We start from the raw sequence: 25,899 nt of genomic DNA on the forward strand, positions 1-25,899 counted from the left end.
CAGGAAGAGGAATGTACGGAGGTGGCACAGTGGCACCAGGCCTTTGTTCATTTAACAACTTATCGATAAGTTCATTGGAAACATGAAAGTTATTACAAGGATAGATTTTCTGAATACCAAGTGAGAAAGCCCTATCCATATTCCTAGCTGACTCTTGGTCATATAACAACACTTGTTCGTCTTATGACGGCGCGCATGTTTTTCTCTACTTTTAAGCTGCTGTAAAGCTTCTTTCTTCCAATTCTGTAATACATCAAATGCTGCAGGTCTAGCCTTTTTATTTAATAATATAGATTCTAAATACTCAATACAAGGGATTTCAAAACTACCATTGATTGGCCACTGAAGTTCGGAAGCATGTCTAGTTTATCTGTGCCAAATATCATTAAACACTATACTACCAATGCCATGCTTACAGTACATAGTACAAGCCGGTGACCCCTCCTGTGGTGCCGGACAGCTACATTCCAAAGATTGTCTGTCCTTGCGGAATAATGCCCTGAAGCAAGCAGACAATTTCCCAGGCATATCAGAATACTGGTGTTACCTGGTCAGTAATTGCACTTGCAAGTGTAATGTGCCAAAACAAATTATCAGGATACTTAAGAATCAGGTCACAACTCACTTGATCAAGCCTAAGGAGGTGCGATCGGCTTTCAAAGTTTTCCTAACAAATTTTACCTCGTGTTTGGTGATTTCGGAAAATCTGCCCACCTTGATAAGTGGACCCTCGTCAAGATGCCGACTCGGACCGCATGCTCACCGTCCAGGGATCGGGCCGTGCAGGGCTGCTGAGGTGACGCTTCTCATTCAGGAAAGGGGCCCCTTTTACACCGTCCGATCCCGGTCCGATAGCCGCGTCAACCTTCAACGAGATGGCATCAATCTTGAGGGTCCCAATTCGGGCGCCATCTGTGAAAGCAAAAAACGATATCGAGGCTGAGTACCCCAAAAGGAAATACACCAAACGTGGGTTCAAAAGATACACAGATCTTTATTCTACAACTGAACAGTTTCAAAGGACAAAGCAACAGATAGCTATCAGGCCCTCAGTACAACACAGCGAATACCAGCCCTGTTTGGAGTGCTCAGCGAATGGGACTGTACATCACAATAGTGGCACCTTTTATACACTCCAAAAACATGATGTCCAACCCACTTGCAGGTTAATGAATCTTGGATCTAGGGTTCGTGCCGAGTTTGTTCCTAATTTATGCATCCATACATTTAGGAGTTCTCCTTAGTCCATTCGCCAACAAATTACAAGTGTGTCTTCAGATTTCCTGTTGAGCCTTTGCACATATCTTTATAAAATATAGTTAAACATGAGTTCACATAAGATGCTCAAACAGTATTGTACACAATATATGTTCATGGATTAGTATTGATGACACAGGTGATCCTCTATACACAGGTCAACGAAGGACAAGGTCTCAGTACATGACCCTAACATTTGGCCTGCGGTCAGTTTAGACATTAACTTGTACACAGAGGTCAAGGCGGCCATGTTACATTCAAAAACGACATTGTCCACCATCTTAGAACACAGGTGACTTTAAAATAAGAATCTAAAATGGCGGATGAACCTAAAATGGCGGCTTACACAGATCTAAGGTCAGGACCTTGCAACGCGGATTTCCTCGCAGAGCGACTTGGCCTAGGCCAATTTATATATATACACATACGATCAAGAGGGTATAATATGGTTTCCCGTTCGACATTGTGACGAAATTATTCTGCTCCACAAGAGTACAAGGAGGAGTAGTGACTAAATCACCAACTCAGACCCAAACTACCACTAAACCAGCAGTGATCCTAATCATAAAGGTGAAACAGACACAGCCCAATGGTTTTACCTCCTTCATTTCTGTAGCAACGTGGGCTGATGGCATGCTATACTCTCAGGAGGGCTGTGAAGTGGTAACAGCAAGAGTACAAAGAGGGCAAAATAAAAGAATGTCCAATCAGGATTCCACTAACATATATGTACTTTTATTAGACACCAATGCAATCCCACGCCTGCAGACTGAACATAGAAAAGGCAGAACTGGTATTGAATAGCACTCTGGGTACATGAGCAGGACTGCACAGGCAAGCAATTTCGGCAATGCCACTGTTCAAGGATATATCTTTCAAGAACATTATTGAAAAAGGGGTCTTACAAGTCACTATAGTCCCACAATGGGATGGGAGACAGAGCCTCTTAACAGTACCTTGTTGTTGGTCATTGGTGGTTCAACAGCATTGAACTAAGTGCCTCTGCACTGTCCTAAGGAACAGACCGGGTTCAAGATGCGGTGGGTTACATTTCTCCAGGAGGTGAGTTGGCATTGAGTCAGCTTCGAGATGAGGATCTGTGCTGTTTGGGTTGGTGTTCAATGTAATGCAGTTTGAAGGGTTCACATTGGCAGTTGGATAGGTTCAAAACAATGCTACAGTTTGGATCAGTCGGCACGTGACAAGATAACGTCCAGTGATCTGAAATGGTTTTTGAGTCCGGTTGAGGGAACGTCCTCTTGGTTTACGCTGTTCTTGAAGATGGGGGCAAGTCGAAGGATTCCACTGTGGTGAGCCGGTGTTCATGGCGCTGTGGTGAGCCAGTGTCCAAGTCAAGGTGGCAATAAGCACTACTGGTGTAATGCAGCATCAATCTGGTTAAAAGAATCAAGCAGTGTATTGAAAATGCAAAGAGTCCCAAAAGCAGGACCATGTGTCTTGTGATAGTTCAAAGGTGGCAAACAAGTTTGAAGCTATTTGAATGCATCTCAAAGCTCTGAAACATGATTCCAGGCTGCTCTTAACTTCCTCAGGTTGCTGTGAATCCCAATACTCGTGGACAAGATGAGTCTTTCTGATGCACTCCCACTCAAGGAAGCTTTTCTGGCACCTACCAGGGTTCCTGCACCACCAGTGACAGGGTCATGATTTCAATGCAGCCAAATGTGAAACCTTGGACCAGCAGTTCACCCCCATCATGCTCTAGGGATGGCTAGGGAGAAGAACATTCCTCTAACTTGGACAGCTGTCTTCAGCTATATGGCAGAGGAATTTTGAATGGAACACATTGCCAATAGGAATCCAGAGATGAGTATCCAGGAAGGAATCAAGGGGGAATGGAAGCCACCTCCTTATGAATTGAAAATATCACTGGGTATTGGACAGAAGCAAGCCTGTTGAATGGAGTCCCATCCCTGTTGATGTTACTAGCATTCCTTGACCTTTTGCATCAAACCTAGAAATCATTGTCCTCTGTGCAATGGAGGGGATTAGAAGGGGGAGAGCCCCAACAAAAAAAAGTAATATGGTGGAATTCCATTTCAGGTCGACCTTTTCCTCTCTGGTCACTTTAACCCAACTCCCTTCCAAAGTATGCTGGCCTCAAAGGCACTTCGGAGAACAGTACCCTGGTTTGGTTTGGGATTATCCTTTTGAAGCAGGCTTCCCAATAGATCTTCGTGTGAGTGCCTAAGGGGTGTTGTTACCCTTTCTTATGGTTAATCGAAGTCTCACCTTTCGAAGTAGAGACAACCAGGCTGCCATGAATACATATTTCACTCAGCTGGTCTGATCTCACTAGGGTTGACACTTGACAAGAAATTGGCATGGCTTTAATAATTGTGTGCTTTTATCAGTCACCATTCCAGACCCAGCCATGGATTATTCTTAAGAGTTTACCCTGCCACCACACCAATGAAGCAACATGTATTAGGTTTTAGTTCAGATGTGCAGTAGTTAATATGCCACTTCCAGCTGCAGTGGTTTTGGGTCACCGCAGCTTTTAGGAATGCACAGGTGTAGACATTAACTTTAAGGTGCCCCTCTGTGTACTTCTCAAAGGGATATGCTTCGGGACATATCCTTCAAATTGGACTGTCCTATTCTTGGTGCTGGGCCTTCTGAGTTATAGATCCCAGGTATATCCACATGTATGCACTCGATAAAATGAAAAAATGAAAAAAATTAAGACAATTATATATGAAAATAAGGGGTATAACATATAGTAATTATCAAAAACTCAAACTGAAGGTCATGCATGATTTTAATATTTGCTTTAGGGGTGTCATAAGAACATCAATTGTGTAACCATGACAAGCAATGAAAACACATAATCAACAGGTGATGAATTACACGCAATGACATTGGTAAAATTGCTCATGAGTTTACATACAAACAAGAAAATCACATTACATGTATCCATAACAATACATACAATACATAATGAACTTGTGCAAAAAAAGGTAAGAATAAGAGTAGAAGAAGACGCAAAACTATATTATTCTTTCAATACATTCATTTGTTTGGGAGAGGTTCTTTTAAGCTTGCGCTTGAAACTGTCCAATTCTCTCCTAACCTCCATTCCCATGTAATGATTTATTCAGATGTTGGGGACCTATAGCCTTAATGTTTGCCACATGCTGTTGATCCTAAAGTCCTCTAAGTTTGATAGGAGAGATTGTGAAAACCTACACTCTGCCTGTGTTAATGCAGATTTGTGTATCAGGATTGTGCATTAGTCCTTTAGTCTGCCTGTGTGATTGTCTGGGTGACCGTTACACCTGTCATATGCCTGTGAGTTCTAGAACTGATTTCTTGTGTTTAATAATTAAAGAAAGAAAACCAAAAGTAAAACTAAACCAATCAGTTTTTCCTTAAAATCATTGAACCAAACACATTAAGTATATTTTGTACCTCGATTTTGAGTAAGGATGGCTTTGAAATGAAGCACACACAGACTAGAGATAAGTGTCTCTCCTCTACTGGCAACAAAATAGTTCTGGGCAGGAAATGATAGCTTTTTATCATCATTTCCTAAGGAACCATTGTGATATGATATGTCATTTATGAAGCGCCTGAACTCACGTGCTTCTAAGCACGACAAGACAAGGGAGAGAAGACGGAGGGATGACAATACAAATGATCTTACTAGGCCATGTGTCATTCAGATCGTGCAAGTGTGATGACAAAAAGTGCAAAGGGAAGGGAGGACGGGGAAGTGCCAGGTAGAGGCAAAGGGAGAAGTGCAACCAGGGCAGTATTGCTCTGAGTGAGTGCAGCCAGGCCAGCACAGCACAGCTCTGGTTAAGTGCAAGGAGGCAGGTGACAGTGCAGGGAATTGTGACATAAATAATCTAAAAGGGTATGGAAGCCTGAGGCACATTCATCTTTTGTAAAACAAATTTGTTTTGGTAATTCTATCACAGGAAGTAGCTCATCATAATCAGGGCTCACTTTCATAATGTTCCAAGATCAAAATTATAGTGCAGATGTGTTCACCTTGCTTCATCCTGTTGTGTACTTTGGCAAAATAGCAGAAACAGAGTAACATACACATTCCTGACAAACAGCCTTCAGAAAGCTTATCTTAATTGCAGCCCTTTACTTCCCTTAACAGCTGGCTTCCATTATCTAAATTATATATAATTGTGTATCCCCAAGGTCTGGTAGCAGTTTGGTTAAATGTAAACCTAGGCTCTATCGTGTTTAGTGTAGTGGCTGACAAGGAAACACAGCTACACTGTGCATCATTGGGCCTCATTACGAGTTTGGAGGTAGCCATGCCGTTTTTAGCGGCATGGCTACCCCCAAACTCGGGTCCGGGTCCCGTAAAAGGGGACTTACCGGGCCATTCCGACCTTGGAGGGCCCGGTAATCACCTTTCGTGGGACCCAGACCCGGTACGTCCCCATTCCCAATTGAGCCCCAATAGGGCTTAGTGGGAATGGGGAGGATGCTAACAATGGGCCCGTTAATGACGGGCCTGTTGCTAGCATCCTGGACTGCTAGCGCGTCCCGCTCTGCACGTCTGGTTGGGTCTGGCCATGCGTCCAGAGCGGGACCCACTGCAGACCTCGTAATATGGCGGCCCGGAATGAACGGTGCCGGTCCCTTACCAGCACTGTTCATTCCACGGCCGCCATCCTCGTAATGAGGCCCATTGTCTCGAAAAGAAAACACTGCATCGTTGTCTTGAAAGGGAATGCATTTCAGTACTATAAACTCTAAAAAGATGGTTTCCCAGATTATTGTGTACCCGTGCTAATAAGCCACCATAACGCTCCCTGTTTACAAATGGGCACCCATGGCCTCCTCATATGTAGAAAGAACTCGGAGGAACACTGTTCTCTAGGGAACGATTATATAAGACTACGCTTTCCACTGTCCAGAATCGGACTGGCAATGGCATTAGGACTCCAGGACAAGGAGGCAACATGAACCTTGCCCCATGCAGAAATGATACTCCGTGCAGTCCTTAGTTTTTTCCTGCGCCAATACCAAATGTCTGTGTACAAGTGTGAAATATTTTATCATCAACAAGACTTCCAATCTCGCCTAACCCGATGGCTTACTCACCCCATAGTGTACAAACATGTTTTTGTTACTTCATAATGCATAATTGTACATATCAACATAATCTGTGTATAATTAAGGCCAAGCACATGTAATACATTCACAAAAAAATAACGGATTTAATTTATTTGTATCTTTTGATTGCCTTATTTCAATTCCCCTCTGTATTTTGAGGACATCCACCAAAAACATCAATAAATAAGAATCATGACAATCACGGTCACCTTCAAATCTGAATTATGGCTTACATTGCATTTGCTATGCTTTTAACAAAAACAAAATCAAATCAAATGTACGCGTACCTATCGCAGATATTTCTGCATAGTGCTGGCTGCATTCGTCATCATGACAGCAGTACAATGCGTCGAAGGCAAACTTTCCTTTCATTTTTGTTGCATTCAAGTTGAGAAGAGTAACTTTTCCAATGTGGTCATTAATAACTGTATATTGTTGTTCTGGAATTTTCTCTGCTAGATTCATCCACCATGCAAAGTTCTTTGACGATATGTTCTTGTTATTGTACATGCAATAAAATGAGGCGTTTGAGCCAACACTCGTCAGAATTTTCTGCGGAAAGTAAGTGACTTCTGTTAAAAGAAAAACACATTAAATGTTTTTTTTAAATAAAGCACATTACTAGAAAGTACCATTTATTTTTCCTTAATACAACTACACCAGAGATAAAATGTGTAACTCACTTTTAATTTAAGATAATCATAACTCTTGGGGCTGGATCATATCAATTCCACACCTACTAGTGTGTTACATTCGCAGCACATGCTTTTTCTTAAGCATCGGAACATTACAATAATGGTAGTCCCATTTCAGACAAAACATTAGTACCTAGCAAGGGGGGTGCGGTGGCCTACCAGCCAATCAGAAGGCTCAGAATGGGGCCTTTACCACATAGTGTAGCCGTGTGCTCCCTTCGTCCCCTTTCCGCCACCCCATTCCCCTTTTCCACATATTAAAAGAGCCCCATTTACCTGACGCTCACTTGTCCCCCACTGGTGCCGGAAACATTAGTGATCCTGGCACATCCCCGAAAATGCAATAGCTGCATAGAAAGGGAAAAGGGACTATGTGTAGTTCCCATCTACCTATTCCATGGCAGGCATCTTATTTTGCAGGTTTTTTTTCAGATTGAGAAATGGCGAACACACTGTTTCCCAACTTGAAAAACAAATTATTAGTACCCCAGCACAACATGCTGGGGGGGTGCATTACATGCTGAGGTAATGCCTCAAGGCTAACAACATTAAAGCTAACATTCTAACGTATGCCTCCCTTGTTCGGGATGTATTGCTAAAGTGGCAGCTGGTAAAAATTAAACCTTGTGAAGCAAGCTCAGGGCCATTAACATGGGATGTGTACATTATTGCCTGCGGCAAAGCCGCTGCCTAAAAGTGGAGCAAGAGTCATTACCCCAAGCGAAAATTACCCTTTCTGACATCACATGGAGATATTCAACTAAACATGAATTTGTTTCTATTGTGGAGACAAATTTGCACAGGCAGGTAACTTGTAATATTGATATAATGAACATGGAACTGTTAACAATAAACTATACATATTATGTGTTTCATTGTAGTTTGTTAGTTTGGGAATTTAAACTGGCCATGCCCCTTTCTGCCTTTACAGAGCTAAAGACAAATGTTTCTGTGCTAATTTTTTGTGTTCTGTTAAAATCAGAAGGAGGTCTATAACTTAGATTAGTACCCGGGAAGGGGTGTGTGGTAGCCGTCTTCCAGGGCCGCCATCTTATTTTGCAGTTTTTTTTTCAAATTGAGAAACGCCAAACACACTGTTTCTCAACTTGGAAAAAAACTATTAGTACAAACAGCAATACACCTCTCGCAGGGGGCTGTGAGGGCATTACATGATGGGGTAGTGCACTGAGGCTAACATTAAAGTCCTCACTTCACTTCGTTCGGGCTTCTAACTTATCCCCCCCTTGTTCGGGATGTGTTGCTTACGTGGCAGCTGGCAAAAATTGAACCTTGTGAAGCAAGCTCAGGGCCATTAACATGGGATGTGTACATTATTGCCTGCGGCAAAGCCGCAGCCTACAAGTGGAGGAAGGGTCATTACACCAAGTGATAATTACCCTTTCTGACATTGCATGGAGTTATGCAACTAAAAATGAATATGGAGAGATATGTGCACAGGCAGGTAACTTGCAATGTTAATATACTGAACATGGAATTAGTAACAATAAACTGTACACATTTTATGTTTCATTACAGTTTGTTAGTTTGGGAAGTTAAACTAGCCATGCTCCTTTCTGCCTTCACAAAGCTAAAGCCAAATGTTTCTTTTCTGATTTTCAATGTTCTGTTCAAATGAGAATATTTGGAAGAAGGTCTATAACAGAGATTAGTACCTGGCAAGGGGGGTGTGGTTTTGAAGCCAATCAGGGGGCTCAGAATGGGCTCAGAACGGGGGCTTTACCACACAGAGCGGTCACACGCTATTTTCCCCTACTGGCACCAAGTTAAGTGTGTCCCCGAGCTCCCCTGCATCCCATTTCTTCATCCCACCCCCCTTTTTCACATATGTCACTCCCCACTCCCACCGCACTAACTTGATGCTCCATTGTCCCTCCCCGGTGCCTAGTATTCCCGGTGCATCAATTTTGCTGGAGACTAAACCTCAAAAAATATTTTGCCAGGAAAGTCATCAGGCATAGTACAGAGGCACAACCGATACCATCAGAATTGACAGTATCTATCTCAGAGGATACAATCAGTCTAATGAATATACAAGAAACAACAGAAATACATACTCTACAAACCTTTGCATCAGACTTAAGGTTGGATTTAGGATAAGCACTAGAGACAAATTTAAAACCAAAGTCAAAGTTCAATCCTCACCTGGCTACGGAAAATTCCATTGATATCTTTCATTAAATAGTTGCAAAAGATCTGAGAAAACAATATTTAACAGGACCCAAACAAAAAATTATGAAATGTAATTTGACCTATCACGAGTCTGAAACCATACAAGAACGCTACCTATCTATGGCACATCATCAAACAATACAAGTTGTTAGGAGTTATTATCAGAAAATCCATTACCTGCCCTCATTGAAGAATGGCACATCATGAACACCCACTGGCAAAAACAAGGCTCACTATCTGAAAATGAGGGTGACTATATAAAAAAATCAACATCCCATCATAGCAACAATCTACTTCATCCCAAAAATATATAAGCCTTACAAAAATGTACCATTAACCAGAACAATCATAAATTAAATAGGTCCAATAACCGAACCAATATCGGAATATATTGACAAACATCTCCAAACGCTTACATCTGGTTTGGCTTCTTTCATACAAGACACTAAACATGTGATTCAACAGCTAGAATCTATCAACTGGGAGCCAAATATCAGACTGGTCACGTTTGAAGTAACATCTCTGTACATCAGTATCTTACATAGCAAAGGAATTGATACAACTTATCACTTTCTGAAAACAATGTCAATATCCTACCATCAACAACATTTGATAATAGAAATGTTAAACCTCACAATATTTTTATGCTCAATAACCACATTTTTAAGCAAAAACAAGGAACAGCTATGGGAGCTAAATTTTCTTCCCCATACGCTAATTTACACATGGGCCATTATGAACTTGAGCATGCCTGCTAGCATCCATTCTTCACAGAACAAATTAAAATCATATATTGGGGCAGGTTTATAGACCATATTTTGGTTATCTGGAATGGTACAAAAGAAAGTCTGGAGGAATATTATACATACACAAACACTAATCGGTACAATTGCCATGCAAGAAAGCACAAACAGAATTCAATTCCTAGACTTGGAGCTCTATATTGAAGATAACACCATTAGGTCAACCCTGTATGTGAAACCCACTGCAGGAATCTGCACCCTATATGCTACTAGTAATCATCCGAAACATATTATGACAAATGTACCCTACAGAGAATTCTTAAGACTCAAACAGAAATGTACTCAACACAAGAAACTAGAAAAACATGGAGCAAAAGCAAAAGCAAACAAACATTTTAAGCCAGTGGTTATGATATCAAGCAATTAGACAAAGCATAAAAAACTACGCACAGAACTATTAATAATCTGAAACTCAAAATGAGGTTAGATTTATGAAAACCTACAATTTTTTTCCCCCCGCATTGGCCAATATTAAAAGAAGATGAAGACCTAACAGAATATTTGAATGATAATCCATACATAGCATACCATAGGGGTGAAAAAGGTGAAAAATATTTCATGTCCATCTCATATCAACCCAGAAAAACACATGGAGGGATACCACAACTATGCAACTCCACCAATTTGACAGGTAACTATAAATGTGGAACTTGCTCAGTGTGTCCTTTTTCTGACAATGGGAATACTACAATCCTAATGCCAAATTGGAGAGAATACCGAATTAAATAATTCATAAACTGCAACTCTAAATATGTAATGTATGGCATAACTTGCACATGTTCAAAATTGTACATAGGAAGTACAATTCATTCATTAAAACTAAGAATTGCAGTACATTTAAGGTCCTTAAAACACAAAGATATTAAATACCCACTGGAACAACATTTGTATCAGTCAGCATACCAGCAAGAGGAGGCAATCTGGAAACAAAATACTAAGACAATGTGAGGCAAGATGGATATGTCTAGCAGACTGTTGTTTCACCGGTTTAAATTGCGATACTGAATTGAATCATTATTTATGAGTCTCTATGGTTAACTAGGAACCATTCTTGCATGGTTTTTGTTCAGGTTAGGTACAGTAATAGAAAACACAGGTAAGTGTCCCCCCATGCCCTGTTGCACAGCCCTGACATGAGTTCAAAAGGTACACAGATATACTAGCTCAATGCAATTGTTAGAGAACAACAGTCCAATTTAAACTGATCAAAAGCATCATCAGTCCAAAAGCTGTGTCCAAAAATATATAATAAACAGAAGAACAGAACTGCCGACACGTGTTTTGACCTTGAACAACGGGTCCTTTTCAAGGCAAAGCGTATTTTGATAGTGGAGCAGGTTGCCACATGGCACAAATGATGTCACCAGTTGGGCAATGCAGAGGGAAGCAATCTAATAATTGCCTCACTGGCAGTGATGTCAGTAACAGCTCGGCTCCACAATGGCAGAGGACAATCTGTAAGTGTAGAGACAATATAGAAGTGACAAGTTGAGAAATTGGGTTGTTGCACAATGCAAGAAAAAATTACTCTGGAGTTTGGAAAAATGTCCATAACTTTCACAAGTGCCTCCTTCATCGCAAACAGCAGTGAGATTCTGGTAACATGTCCTAAACTGTTACCTCCACAATGAATAAGACCTCTATATCTACCTCTGTGATAACAGCTCAGCACTTTAGATCTACTGTTGAACACCCTGGTACGAGTCTGCTGTGATTGCAAAGCACCTCCAGAACAAAGTACTATACCACTCTCCAACATATCTGCTCCCAGATTTATCCACATCTGCATCCATCAACACAAACTACAGGTATGCATATATTTTATAGAGTACATTTCCGACTCTTTTACAAATGCATGTGAACAGGGTACCTGCCACTTACCCTGTATAACCTACCCAATACACATACTGTCATTTCTTCCATCTCGTACTATCAAGTGGCACTTACAATTTTGTGTGCTTTGAAACTGTTCTTTTACCCATATCATCCATTGTAATGTGCACACACTTATTCTCTTCTTTCCTGCTATTGTGTTTACAACCACTTCCCCACTAACACACCTGCTCTTAAATGCCTAGAATGCACACAGAAAATGAAAACTGCACTCATCTTACCAAGGCATACCAAGTAAATAGATTGCATACATGTAAACAGGATAACTGCCATTTACCTTGCCACTTGCCTTGTATAAACTACTAAATAATCATACGTTAATTTGTCCCATCTCCTAACATTACGTGGCACTTCCTTACAATGCTGTCTGCTTACAAACTTTTCTTTTAAAGCCCACTTGCATAACTGTTTCAAACTTCATATTTCCATTTTATCACCACTCTCCCTGATGTATTTGCAAATGAAAAAACGAAAGCCACATTCTCCTTTCCAATCTCTACATCTTTCTGAGCCTTTTTCTCACTGTACTACAACTTACACTAATCCATTTCCAAACCAAATATTGCAACAACAACAACTCAAACACTTACACAAGTGCACCTCATAAGACACACTTAAAAGTACCCCACTGGGCCCCATAGCAACAACACTGGTGCTACCAAGTCCCCATTCATACATAATATTGTACACTTTCACATGCACACTAACTCTTCCTGCTAACAAATCATCCTACAATTTTAAATAATGTGTTCTCCAAGTTCAATTACTGTGCCATTAACACACATATGTACTAACTTCCTTCTTTCACAATTGCAGTGAAGACCAGTCTCTTGAAAGACAGTGGTGTCTCAACTGCAAAAAAGAACCCAGAAGAAACCTACTCTTCAAATCCAATAACATAAGTGAAATACTATCGTAGTGTTCTGCCTCTTACTCAGACAGTGCTGTGTTTTTCTACTCTAGGCTACAAAACTATATCAACCCACAGTATATGCTTCACTCTTACGCATTGCACCTCAGCATGTGCACAATTTATATTGTCATCTGAATGCCAGTATAGTAACACATACATACCAGTACACCCTTCCCAACCTGAACTAACAACCCATTCCACAATCACATACAGCTATATGTATGCCTACCCTCATATTCACACACTGTGCACACATATATGTTGCCCAACCTCCAAACCCACACTCTCCTTTTTTCTCCAACAGAAAGTAAACAATGCCTACCAAAAAACAACCTGTAAAAAGCAACGCAGAAGTAGAGCACACCAAACTAAAAGCACACAAAATAGCCATCTGCCTCAAGCCAAATTTGTACAAAAAGTTCAAACAAGACAGCTAATACACTCAATGAGCAACACTGAAGCAGCTAGCACAAAAGAAATGGACTCCTCTTTTAAAATGTAAAACTCAAAAAGAAATGTATTATGAAGATTACAACTACCATTAGTGCTTAAACTGCACCTACCAATGTTAATATACCCACAAGTAAGCATTCAAAAAAAAAATATTTTACAAAAAATATTCCACCACAGGATCCTTCAGAATCTTGTAAAAACAGGGGAGGAATCACGCTCCATCATTAAAACTTACTGCATAAAACTCATCCTGGAAGCTCTCATCGAAAGTGCAATCCTTCTCAAAAGGAAATTATTTATATTAGTTTTAAACAGAATGAAACCACTAACAGAATTAATTACTAAATTACAACAAGAACTTTGCAACAGATGTAATATCAACATAGATACCTTTGGAAATGTCTGTGCAGGTGAGTGGAGTCACACCACCAGCACAGAGCCATATTTTAATGAAGAAGCATACAAACAAGAGCAAACAAACCCAATTGCCATACATAGCAGTAGGCAAGGGTATGAAAAAGGTAGACAATACCATTATGGAAAAAGAAACGCTGCTCACAAGAATATCCCCAGCAAACTTACAATCAACTCTCCATTCGAATGAACCAATACGTCAAGTCTACAAATGGCCGTGCACATCAATGTATAATGGTGAGAAAAGAATCTTTCAAATCTTTACGGCAGTTCCTCAATCAGTATGTGAAAGGCAAAGACAAATAAAAAATGTTAATATTACAAAGTATGGACTAATGTGCAGTGCGCAAATAAACAGGAGTACAAGGACATTCATTATTCTGTATTTCTGGACCTGCTTGCAAAAGCACCTTCCACCATATAAAAATGTTAGCAACACACCATTCGGCTGTACGAAGTCTCGTTCACAAACGGTTCTATGCAAAAAGTCCTGCTTTAGCACTGGACCATTTCAATTACATTCTCCTACATGGTACAGACAAATAACTGCTCAAAGAAATAGACCACATCCAAAGCAAATATTTTGGAACTGAAGAGCACTTACAAAATCCAGTAACTTTACAAAAGAGTAGCAGGAACCTTGCAGATGTCAACCTTCTATTACACACATACAAAAAAGAAATACTAAAGTTTAAAAGCACATCTGCTGAAGTACCAAGCCAAGTATGAGTGTGTTGCTGCAAACCTGTTTATAAAAAGAGCACCAAAACTGTAGACATAATGTACAAAATAGAAGACAATGAGGAATCCCAATGGCACCAATTAGTTCTCTATTTTATAGCAGAATACCAAATGCCTTCACGGGCTATCACTAATAACTTGGAAATATTCCCACTGCCAAAACCACTCCAACAGCGTAATTTGTATGAGAGCATTATAATTCAAACAAGACACCCATTTCAAGTGACAATACACCTTCAACCGAAAACAGCAAAGTTGCCTTCCTCTGAATTACTGAAAGGCATTTGTGGCAAAATAGTTTATTTACCATTAGATCTGAACGAAAATGTACACGCTCTAGGATTGCAATGGCCAATAGATCAATCTTTAATTATCCTAGCAAATGGTGTGCCTACAAAAGAGAAAATAAATTGTCAGCAACTAATGGACTTAAAAAAATTAGAGAAGCTCTGCAATATGTTAAAGACAACAATGAATACTACAAAGAAATAAACATTGAAGAAAATCGGAGGGCAACCACAGAAATAATTCAGGATTCCACAGCACCTGGCCAATTATAGATCCTACTACAGCCTCCAATATTTTAGCCCACTATACAATTTACCCAATGCACTCCAAAGAAACCATAGCCGATGCACTAGAAACATATCAAATGCGGCAAGCCAAAGGATCTCCAAACAGCATATGGGAAAAAAGTGTAGAAGCACACACCTTTCCTCTACTGTTTCCTACTGGAAAAGGTGGAAGGTATGATGAAAGATGCACACAAATAACAGCATCAGAATACCGCTCTTTACAAATGTATTCTGAAGGCCCCAGATTCAGACAAAACGTTGAATGCATATTCCATCTCATCTTTGAAAGTGAACTAGCAACTCTATGCTACAGAGATGCACTCATTGAAAACAGGTTCAAATTTTCTAAACATGTCTGCTACACAGCTACTTCAAAAGGTGAAAGAGAAAGATTATGTTTTACAGCCAAGTATTACAAATCTCTTGGCAAACATGAGTGGTATGAAAGAACACTGGTTCTGATGTCACGCAGATGTACAGTGTATGCAACGCAACCTTGGCCCACCCACATGGTTTGTCACTTTAAGTTGTGCAGAGTATGCATGGGTAGACTTGCACAGTTTCCTATGCATAGCAAAGCAAAATAAAGCAGGAATAGACATGAAAACAACAGGAGCACTTCCATCATCGCTTTTTGCCATGCTGCACTTCATTTGTAATTAAACAATTCCTCTCTCAGGGAAGTGGAACACTTCTTTTGGAGAAAATAATATCAAGCCAGAAGAGCACCACACACACATCCACATGCTTTTGTGGATTAAAGATATTGCAAAAGTTGGTCAGGACAGTGATGCCACTGTTTTGCAGTTCATTCACAAATATGTCACTTGCAAAATCCCTTCAGAAAGTACACATAGGGTCTCATTACGAGGCTGGTGGTAAGGGGTTAATGGCACTGGTAAGGATACCGGTCCCATTAACCACCTACCGCCACATTCCGAGGTCCCTTAGCGGGTCCCACTAAGACCGGCTGCTTTTACCAGCCGCCCTTAGCGGGAGCTGCTAAGGGACCAGGTAGCTAATAACGGGCACGCTATTTGCGGATCCATTATTAGCTCCTTCCCCATTCCCATTGAGCCCTATGGGGGTTCGAATGGGAATAGGGAATGGTTTTCAGAATGGGGACTTACCGGGTCCTCCAAGGTTGGAATGACCCGGTAAATCCCCATTCCGCCTACACGGACCCGGACACAACTTTGGAGGCTGCCATGGTGCAAATAGCACCATGGCTACCTCCAAACTTGTAATGAGGCCCATAGTGACCTACATGCACACATTTTGCAGTTTCAAAGACACAAATGTGGCAAGAATTGTCAATGTAAATATAATAACAAAGGCAAATACTACACCAAATGCTGCTTTGGTTTCCCTAGATCAGTTCCAACTACAGCACAAGTAAACAGCTTCATGTCTTCTGTTAGACACAGTGTGAAAAGCAAATCACCTAAGAACACATACTGCATAAAAAGACATCAATGATTACAATGCAATCTTTTTCCCTACTTAAGGAGCCCTCCAGCCTCTTTTCCTTTGCAGATGTGGAGCAGGAGCAAGTGGATGTAGGTCATCTGGCCTAAGCTCCGCCTACCTGTTTAGCACTGCCTCTTCCTTCCTGCTCTTAACGCTTAGATCAACGACATCTCTCACCTGGGTGTCCAAAGCAAAGGGCAGTCAAAGAAATGGGCAATTGCTGTTTGGACCTGTTCAGACAAGGAGGTAAGCATGCACCAACATGTGTTTACTCCCTCTGTCCCCAAAGGCCATCCCCACCCCTCTCACCCCTCTGGTCCCCCCGTGATGTTCCCTTGTGCCCCCACCTCTCACACACAGGTGTTGCCTGTTTTGCTTGATTCTTCTACCCTCATCCCTCTCACCCCCAGCCTACTTCTGCAGGAGTCTGTCCTGATACATTTTGCTTTCACCATCATCGTCTTGGGGCCAATGCTGGATTTGACTGTTATGGACTTTATTGATACAATGGGCGTCACCCTTCCACATAGTGGCCCTGAATCATGCTGTTCCCATCTTCATCTTGTATCCAGGCTTGGAACAGTATGTGTTACTACTGACTTCTGCAATTGTATTCACTTTCCCCTGTTGCTTATCCACTCTTTTTGACTGCATACTCTTCTGTTCTCTCTCCCTCTCCCTTTTTACCTTTTTACTTTCCTCTATGCACTTACTCTATCAGAATTGCCCTGGACCTAGTATGATAGCAACCTCGGCTGTCTCCTCCTCCTCCCCTTTCTTGGCCCCCCCTCTCCAGAACTATCTGAAATGTCGTCAGACCTAGTACGATAGCCGCTTGTTTTGTTCCACCCATCCCTTTCTGCATCCCTCTCCATTACCTTTTGTTTTCTCTGGCTCTATCAAAACATTTCATCAGGCCTAGTATGGTAGTGGCCTGTCTATTTACATTTCCTTCCCACTCTCTCCCTCCCTTCCTTATCTATGTCCTAGCTCTTGCACTATCTGAAATGTCGTCATGCTGGGCACAAGAGTTAATTTCACATCCTTACAGTTCAATGCCTGTAAGAATATCATGGTATTTTCCCTTGTTCCGTCCCTTGCAGCACTTTGAAACACATTGTCTACAGGCGTTATATAAATAAACTATCATATAATATCATAATCATTGCCCTCCGATAGAATCCAAACATGGATGTGCAGTACATTGCAGACAATTCCACTGCAGTTGCACGATATGTCACAGCATACTTAACCAACGCAGAGAAAACAGAGCGGAAAGACCTCTGGGATGACATATCATCTGACAAAACACTTTCACAAAAATTGCACAGCTTTAGCTTTAACATGCTCTCCCATAAAGAATGTGGCTACTACGTAGCTGCAGACCGTTTAACCGGCACTGCCTTGTATGGGAAATCTGAAAACATTGTCTGGCAAAGCCTTGGTTTTGCTGCATCCAGAAAAAGAATTCTCAAATCATACCAAGACATAGAAACAATAGTCAAAACCAACCCCAACAGCCAAGGCATTTGGAAAAACATCTTAGTGGACACATACTCCCCAAACAGGAGTACTGCTTTAGAAACCATGAGCCTACATCACATAGCGCAACATTTCTCATACAAAAATAATATTAAATCATATGAGAAAAAAAGGTTCAACTTACCAAACACAGCCTGGTTAATCATATGAAGCTATCATTAAAAACTCCTCAACATAGAGAACTGTACTACATGTCCCTGCTCTAACTTTTTAAACCATGGGGACAAGAAGAAGATTTATTGGACACCCATGCCTCCTATGAAGATGTTTACAATGCAACTGAAAGCACTATAACAGATATAAACGTTATGCAATACAAAAACATGTTAACAATGAACGCCAAGAAGAAGAAGAACTTAAAGCAGATCTAAATATAGACACTCCTGACAGCCATCAACATTCTCCTACAGGAAGCCTAGAACCACTTGGACAGCCACTCATACCAAATGAAGCAGAATTAGCCATGACTAAAGTAGAAAACACCATGGGCCTCATTACGACCCTGGCGCTGACGGAATGAGGGGGGCCGGTACAGGACCGGTCCCCTTCATTCCGTCAGAGCTGATTACGAGGTTCGCTTTGCGGGACCCGGATCAGATGTCTGGTAAAACCAGATGTCTTTTCCGGGTCCCGCGAGGGGAAAAGGGAGGTAACAATGGGACACTTGTAATGTGCCCGTTGTTACCTCCCTCCACATTCCCATTGAGCCCTATGGGGGCTCAAATGGGAATGGGGAATGGTTCCTGTAAGGAGGACTTACTGGGTCCTCCTATGTCGGAATGGCCCGGTAAGTCCCTATTTCAGGAACACGATAATGGAGCCCGGTTTGGAGGCAGCCATGGTGCTTATAGCACCATGGCTGCCTCCAAAATCGTAATGAAGCCCCATGTGTCTGTAGGAGCAATCTGCAGAAAACTTTTCTCTACTGAAATCACAACTAAACAATGAGCAGTGTAGCATTTTCCTAAAAATAACTAAAGAAATTGAACATGGTGTAAAACTTGTACCTGTCAAAACAATAAACCTATAGTCCTGTATGTAAGTGGTCTAGCTAGTTCAGGCAAAACATTCTTAATAAAAAAATCATCCAACAATTGACAAACAACAAGCTTTCAGCTATTTTAACTGCCCCCACTGGTTTAGGTGCCTACAGCATAGGTGGTGTCACTTTACATTGATTGCTACTCCTTCCAGTAGAACACCAAAACAAATTAGACTACTACAAACTTTCAACAGAAGCTGCAAGAAGCTACGCAGAGTTTTGAAACAAATGAAAATGCTCCTAATAGATGAGGTGAGCAATGCCTCCAGCTGTTCTGTTGTACTTGATGGTCGTGCAGATTATTAGGACCTCCGTCCCCAAGTACCACACTGATAGATATAGGTATACTATCAGTGCAATCTTTGAGGCCACAGGTGAGAGTGTTGAAGGCCGGAAACGGGAACGCCGGAAGGACCCCCTCACCGCTGTAAGGCAATAATGGTTAGGTCAGTTAAGAGAAAACAAATGACAATGCAGTAAGGCGAATCAACGTGTGTAAGCTTACCCCTGTCTGATGGGCCGGACACTTTGAAGGGATAGGGGAGGAAGGATAACTGGGACCGGCAGGAGTATCCCAAGCAGAGGCACGAAGTCCAATCGAAATACCAAGGACGCCGGGTGTTTCGTTCACCTTAACAACGGGAAAAGAAGAATGCAATCCAAAAGAGTTCCGTGGTCGAGTAAGCCAGAGTTCCAAACAAGTGTCAGGGCAAAGCAGTTAAATCCGTGAGAGTTCCGTGGTCGAGTAAGCCAGAGTTCCAAACAAGTGTCAGGGCAAAGCAGTTAAATCCGTGAGAGTTCCGTGGTCGAGTAAGCCAGAGTTCCAAACAAGTGTCAGGGCAAAGCAGTTCAATCCGTGAGAGTTCCGTGGTCGAGTAAGCCAAAGTTCCAAACGTGATAACTAAACGCTATGCAGCACTCCAGGAATGAGGCAGCTGTGAAGCGTTTGTTGATTGTTTCCTTCGTTCTTTTAACAGCATACAGGAATCACGTGATTCTGCTCCGGGAGCGTGGAGTCGGATCAGGTGACCATCGTAGTGAAGGAAGCAGCCGTCGATGTAGAAGCACGTGACTTGAGGCGCTTTGTTTTTCTCCTTATGGTAACACAACGCGGCGCGCGACCTGCGTTGTTTCGTGATCCTGTATACCAACGTTGTTTGGGATAGCAACGCCAAGGTAGGTGCCAGTAAAAGAACGGTCGCAGTCTGAACGAAGACTGGCGGGGGTTGCGGGATGTTCGAGTGTTACCCTGCGCTTGTGGTGTAGAAGCGGGAGGCTGGGAGTAAGATGCAGACCTGGGAGGGGAAACGGAGGATATGACAGAACCCCCCCCAAAGGCCCACGACCTCGTGGGCTCGACGGATGGTCACGATGGAATCGGGCAAGCAATCGCGGGGCATGGACGTCGCTAGATGGGACCCATGAGCGGTCTTCAGGGCCGTAACCCAGCCAGTCCACCAAATACTGGAGGCGTCCCCTACAGAGACGAGAACCCAGAATAGCATTGACCTCATATATATCAGGCGTAGAAACTGAAACAGGAGCAGGAGGGGCACAGATACGGGTAGTATCAGGGCAGGGCTTGAGCAGAGAGGCATGGAACACCAGATGGACCCGCCAAGCAGTTGGAACCGCAAGGCGCAAGGCAACAGGGTTGATGACCTTGACGATCTTATAGGGCCCCACAAAACGAGGAAGCAGCTTGCGGCAACCAGGGATATGGAGGTGACGTGTAGACAGCCAAACACGATCCCCGATCTTGTATTCGGGTGCTGGCAATCTCTTCCTATCAGCCACTGCCTTCATGGAGGCCTGGGATTCCCGCAGATGGACGAGGGTCTGGGCGTGGACCGTGACGAGGTCGCGGGCACATGCATCAGCAGCCGGGGTGTCTGTAGGTGGGAAATCAGGAAGTGGCAGGGTGCGGGGGTGTTGGCCGTATAGTGAATAGAACGGGGAGAAACCAGTGGAGGAGTGAAGAGCGTTATTATATGCGAATTCCGCAAGATGTAAAAGGTTAAGCCATGTGTCCTGATGTTGGAGGGTAAGGCAACGTAGATACTGCTCCAATGACTGGTTTACCCTCTCCGTCTGTCCGTCACTCTCTGGATGATAGGCAGAGGAAAACCGAACATCGATGCTCAGTAGCTTGGCCAATGCCTGCCAAAAACGAGAGGTGAATTGAGTACCTCGATCGGATACTATTACTTGAGGTAATCCAAAGAGGCAAAAGACTGATCTGAAAAACAGGCGTGCTAACGTGGGGGCCGTAGGTATCCCTGTACAGGGTATGAATCGTGCCATTTTGGTGTATGAATCCACGATCACCCACACCGTGTCATGGCTTTGTACACATGGTAGATCGGTGATTAGATCCATAGAGATCGTGTGCCACGGTTTAGGGGGTATCGGTAGAGGTCGGAGCAAGCCTAAGGGACGACCCCTGCGGGATTTACTTTGTGCACAGATGGAGCAGGAATTTACATATACCTCGACGTCATGTCTCATAGAAGGCCACCAACACCAACGCCTCAATAGGTCTAGTGTACGGGTTTGTCCAGGGTGACCATTGATAGCTGTATCATGTGACCAGTCTAGGGCCTGGTTGCGTGTGTCGGTAGTGGGCAGGAATAATTTCCCGTGTATGTAAGGCAGCCCATCCTGGAGGAACAGGTCCCACTCTGTTAACCTATGTTGATTCTGTGATACCCATTGGCGTATGGTGGCTATCATTGGCAGGGTAGGCGTGCAAACACAAATGACGTGGTTTTTGTCTAACAACGTTTCAGGAAATACAGGAAGAGAGTCCCCCCCAGGTGAACGAGACAGGGCATCGGCCTTCCCGTGACCAATACCTGGTCGGTGTTTGATCATAAAATCGTAAGCGGCGAAAAACAAATGCCATCGCACCTGACGGCTGTTCAGGCATTTGAGTGTAGCCAGGTCTTGGAGATTCTTATGATCTGAATAGACTATCGTCTGGTGCTTGGCCCCCAGGAGATGGTGTCTCCAAGTCTGCATGGCATCCTTGATGGCCAAGAGCTCTTTTTCTGTAACGGTATAATGCACCTCAGACGAGTTGAATTTCCGAGAGTGGTATGCCACAGGGTGTAATCGACCTGAGGTTGAGCAGGGCTGGGAAAGTACTGCACCTAACGCAAACGAAGAGGCGTCTGCTTCTAAGACAAAAGGGAGTTCTGGGTCCGGGTGTTGGAGTACTGGGGCTGTGGTAAATCTAGCTTTGAGAGCATCAAATGCCTCTTGGTGTTCCGGAGTCCAAAGGTAAGGGACCAGGGGACTGGTAAGAGCGGTTAACGGGGCAGTGATGGAAGAAAACCCAGTGATGAAACGCCGATAAAAATTCGCGAAACCAAGGAAGGACTGCAGTTGTTTGAGATTCACTGGGACAGGCCACTCCGTGACTGCGCGTACCTTGGACTGATTCATAGCGAGACCCCCGGGTGTTATGTGGAAACCAAGGAAATCCACCTCATGGGTATGGAACAAACATTTCTCGGGTTTTGCGAACAGAGCATTCGCCTGCAGACGGGACAGAACCTCCTTGACGTGCACGACGTGTTCCTCCAATGAAGGGGAAAAGATCAAAATGTCATCCAGATAGATCACGACATACACGTCCAGGATGTCACTGAACACGTCGTTCATAAAATGCTGAAACGTAGCGGGGGCGTTACAAAGCCCAAAAGGCATCACCAGATATTCAAAAAGACCCTGTTTAGTGCAAAAGGCCGTCTTCCACTCATCCCCCTTGCGTATGCGGATCAGGTTATAAGCCCCACGTAAGTCTAACTTGGTGTAAACGGTAGCGTGTGTTAGTTTGTCCAACAGCGTGGAGATAAGAGGAATCGGGTACCGGTTCTTTATGGTGATCGTGTTCAACCGACGGTAATCAACACAGGGACGTAGGTCCCCCTCCTTCTTAGGAACGAAGAATATGGGACTCGCAGCTGGGGAAGAGGAAGGGCGGATGTGACCAAGTCGCAGGGCCTGTTGGATGTATTCTTTCAGTGCTCGTTCTTCGGACTGAGACAAAGAATAGATACGGCCTCTTGGTACTGGAGCGTTTGGTATCAGATCAATAGGGCAGTCATACGACCTGTGGGGTGGCAGGCCTTCTGCTGAAACTTTATCGAATACCACGTGGTAATCCTGATACACCGTGGGTATACCGGCTGACACCACCCCGACCGTATGTGTTAGGGAAGAGTTATCTTCCATGGTAAGAGAAGCCACGACTCCCAGGATACTGGCAGGAGTGGACGGGACGGCGGACTCAACTAAGCAGTAGTGTTGGCAGATTTCTGACTCGAAGGATACTTTTCCGGTACCCCAATTGATGAAAGGGTTGTGTTGTTTTAGCCATGGTATGCCCAGAATGACCCCAAACTGCAGGGTTGTGATTAGATCGAAGGATATGGTTTCTCTGTGATTACCCTGAATCATTACTTCCAGAGGGGCGGTCTGTTGCTTAATAGGGCCGGAAGCGAGAGAGGTACCGTCCACGGCCTGTACTTGTTCCGGGCGGTCTTTCTCTATGAGTGGTAGGTTGAGTCGATGGGCTAACGCAATATCAATAAAGCAACCAGTTGCTCCGGAATCTATGACGATCTGGACTGGGTGCTCCTGATCTCTGCTAGGAATCAACACAGCCTGGACCACTATGGGTTGGATGGGACCAAAAGCAAGGTCGGAGGTGATCGTTGGAGTGCTCGCCCTTACCCCCGATCTCAGGGGCGAGCCTTCCGAAAACCCGGGTTCTTATTCTTTGGGCGACGGGGACACTCCTTTACGTAGTGACCATTCGTACCGCAATAGAAACAGGCATTGCCAGAACGTCTACGTTCCCGTTCAACTTGGGTTATGGGGCTGCGAATCCCTCCTACTTGCATGGGCTCTGGAGTTGGGTCTATCGAGGAAGAGGTCCGGTGACCAGAAAACCCCCCCTCTGCCCTACGCTCGGTTCTCCGGGCATCCACTTGTAACGTTAGGTCTACCAAGTCTGAGTAGACGGAGGGCAGCGATGGTACGACTGCTAGGGCATCCTTCATGCCCCCACACAAACCCCGGTAAAATACAACCGCCTTCTTGTCTTCTGGCCATGAGGTCTCTGCGGATAGCTGATTAAAGCGGGTTATGTACTCTATGAGTGTCTGTTTTCCTTGGGCTAGGTCTAGCAGTTCTAGATCCCGAGACTGCGCTTTGTGTCGAGTGTCAAAGACTTTCGCCATCTCATTGACCAAAAGATCGAAGTCGTATAGAGCAGGATGGTTGTTTTCTAACAAGGGGTTTGCCCAAGTCGCAGCCACACCCGAAACATGGGAAAGGAGAAAGGCGGCCTTTGATATAGAGTCAGGGAAGGCATGTGGTCGGCATAGGAAATGAAGCTTACACTGATTTAGAAATGTTCGATACCTACTAGGGTCTCCCTGATACCTTTCCGGGGCTGCTAAAGGGAAAGGACTTGGGAGCAACACAGGAGTTGGCACTGGAGGGGCAGCAGGGGTAGTCGGAACCTGAGGCATGGCATCCCCGAATTCAGCGTTATAAGGTAATGGGTGTCGGGTGCTCTGTAGGGCGTCTAGGCGGTGGTGGATCGCTGTAGTGGCCGCGGCCATGTCGGATCTAAGGGTAGCGACTGCTTGCAATAGAGCGGTCACAGGGTCCCCGGCGGAGGTGTCCATAATCTAAACGACCAAGTAGGCTTCACAGTCTGTTCTGTTGTACTTGATGGTCGTGCAGATTATTAGGACCTCCGTCCCCAAGTACCACACTGATAGATATAGGTATACTATCAGTGCAATCTTTGAGGCCACAGGTGAGAGTGTTGAAGGCCGGAAACGGGAACGCCGGAAGGACCCCCTCACCGCTGTAAGGCAATAATGGTTAGGTCAGTTAAGAGAAAACAAATGACAATGCAGTAAGGCGAATCAACGTGTGTAAGCTTACCCCTGTCTGATGGGCCGGACACTTTGAAGGGATAGGGGAGGAAGGATAACTGGGACCGGCAGGAGTATCCCAAGCAGAGGCACGAAGTCCAATCGAAATACCAAGGACGCCGGGTGTTTCGTTCACCTTAACAACGGGAAAAGAAGAATGCAATCCAAAAGAGTTCTGTGGTCGAGTAAGCCAGAGTTCCAAACAAGTGTCAGGGCAAAGCAGTTAAATCCGTGAGAGTTCCGTGGTCGAGTAAGCCAGAGTTCCAAACAAGTGTCAGGGCAAAGCAGTTAAATCCGTGAGAGTTCCGTGGTCGAGTAAGCCAGAGTTCCAAACAAGTGTCAGGGCAAAGCAGTTCAATCCGTGAGAGTTCCGTGGTCGAGTAAGCCAAAGTTCCAAACGTGATAACTAAACGCTATGCAGCACTCCAGGAATGAGGCAGCTATGAAGCGTTTGTTGATTGTTTCCTTCGTTCTTTTAACAGCATACAGGAATCACGTGATTCTGCTCCGGGAGCGTGGAGTCGGATCAGGTGACCATCGTAGTGAAGGAAGCAGCCGTCGATGTAGAAGCACGTGACTTGAGGCGCTTTGTTTTTCTCCTTATGGTAACACAACGCAGCGCGCGACCTGCGTTGTTTCGTGATCCTGTATACCAACGTTGTTTGGGATAGCAACGCCAAGGTAGGTGCCAGTAAAAGAACGGTCGCAGTCTGAACGAAGACTGGCGGGGGTTGCGGGATGTTCGAGTGTTACCCTGCGCTTGTGGTGTAGAAGCGGGAGGCTGGGAGTAAGATGCAGACCTGGGAGGGGAAACGGAGGATATGACACCAGCCTAATGTTGGCTTTGA

General features: G+C 43.8%; 1 protein-coding gene across 1 annotated transcript in view; it reads right to left on the reverse strand.

Moving 5' to 3' along the window:
- The window catches only part of LEPR (leptin receptor), a 1,083,230-nt gene that overhangs the window by 368,885 nt on the left and 688,446 nt on the right, over positions 1-25,899 (reverse strand). Inside the window, exon 9 of the mRNA XM_069641975.1 lies at positions 6,651-6,935. Within this exon, the coding sequence (XP_069498076.1) occupies positions 6,651-6,935 (285 nt within the window). The remainder of the gene's footprint in view (positions 1-6,650; positions 6,936-25,899) is intronic.

The sequence above is a fragment of the Ambystoma mexicanum genome, chromosome 1q, assembly GCF_040938575.1.
Source record: "Ambystoma mexicanum isolate Mex_15411 chromosome 1q, UKY_AmexF1_1, whole genome shotgun sequence".
Lineage (NCBI taxonomy): Eukaryota > Metazoa > Chordata > Amphibia > Caudata > Ambystomatidae > Ambystoma > Ambystoma mexicanum.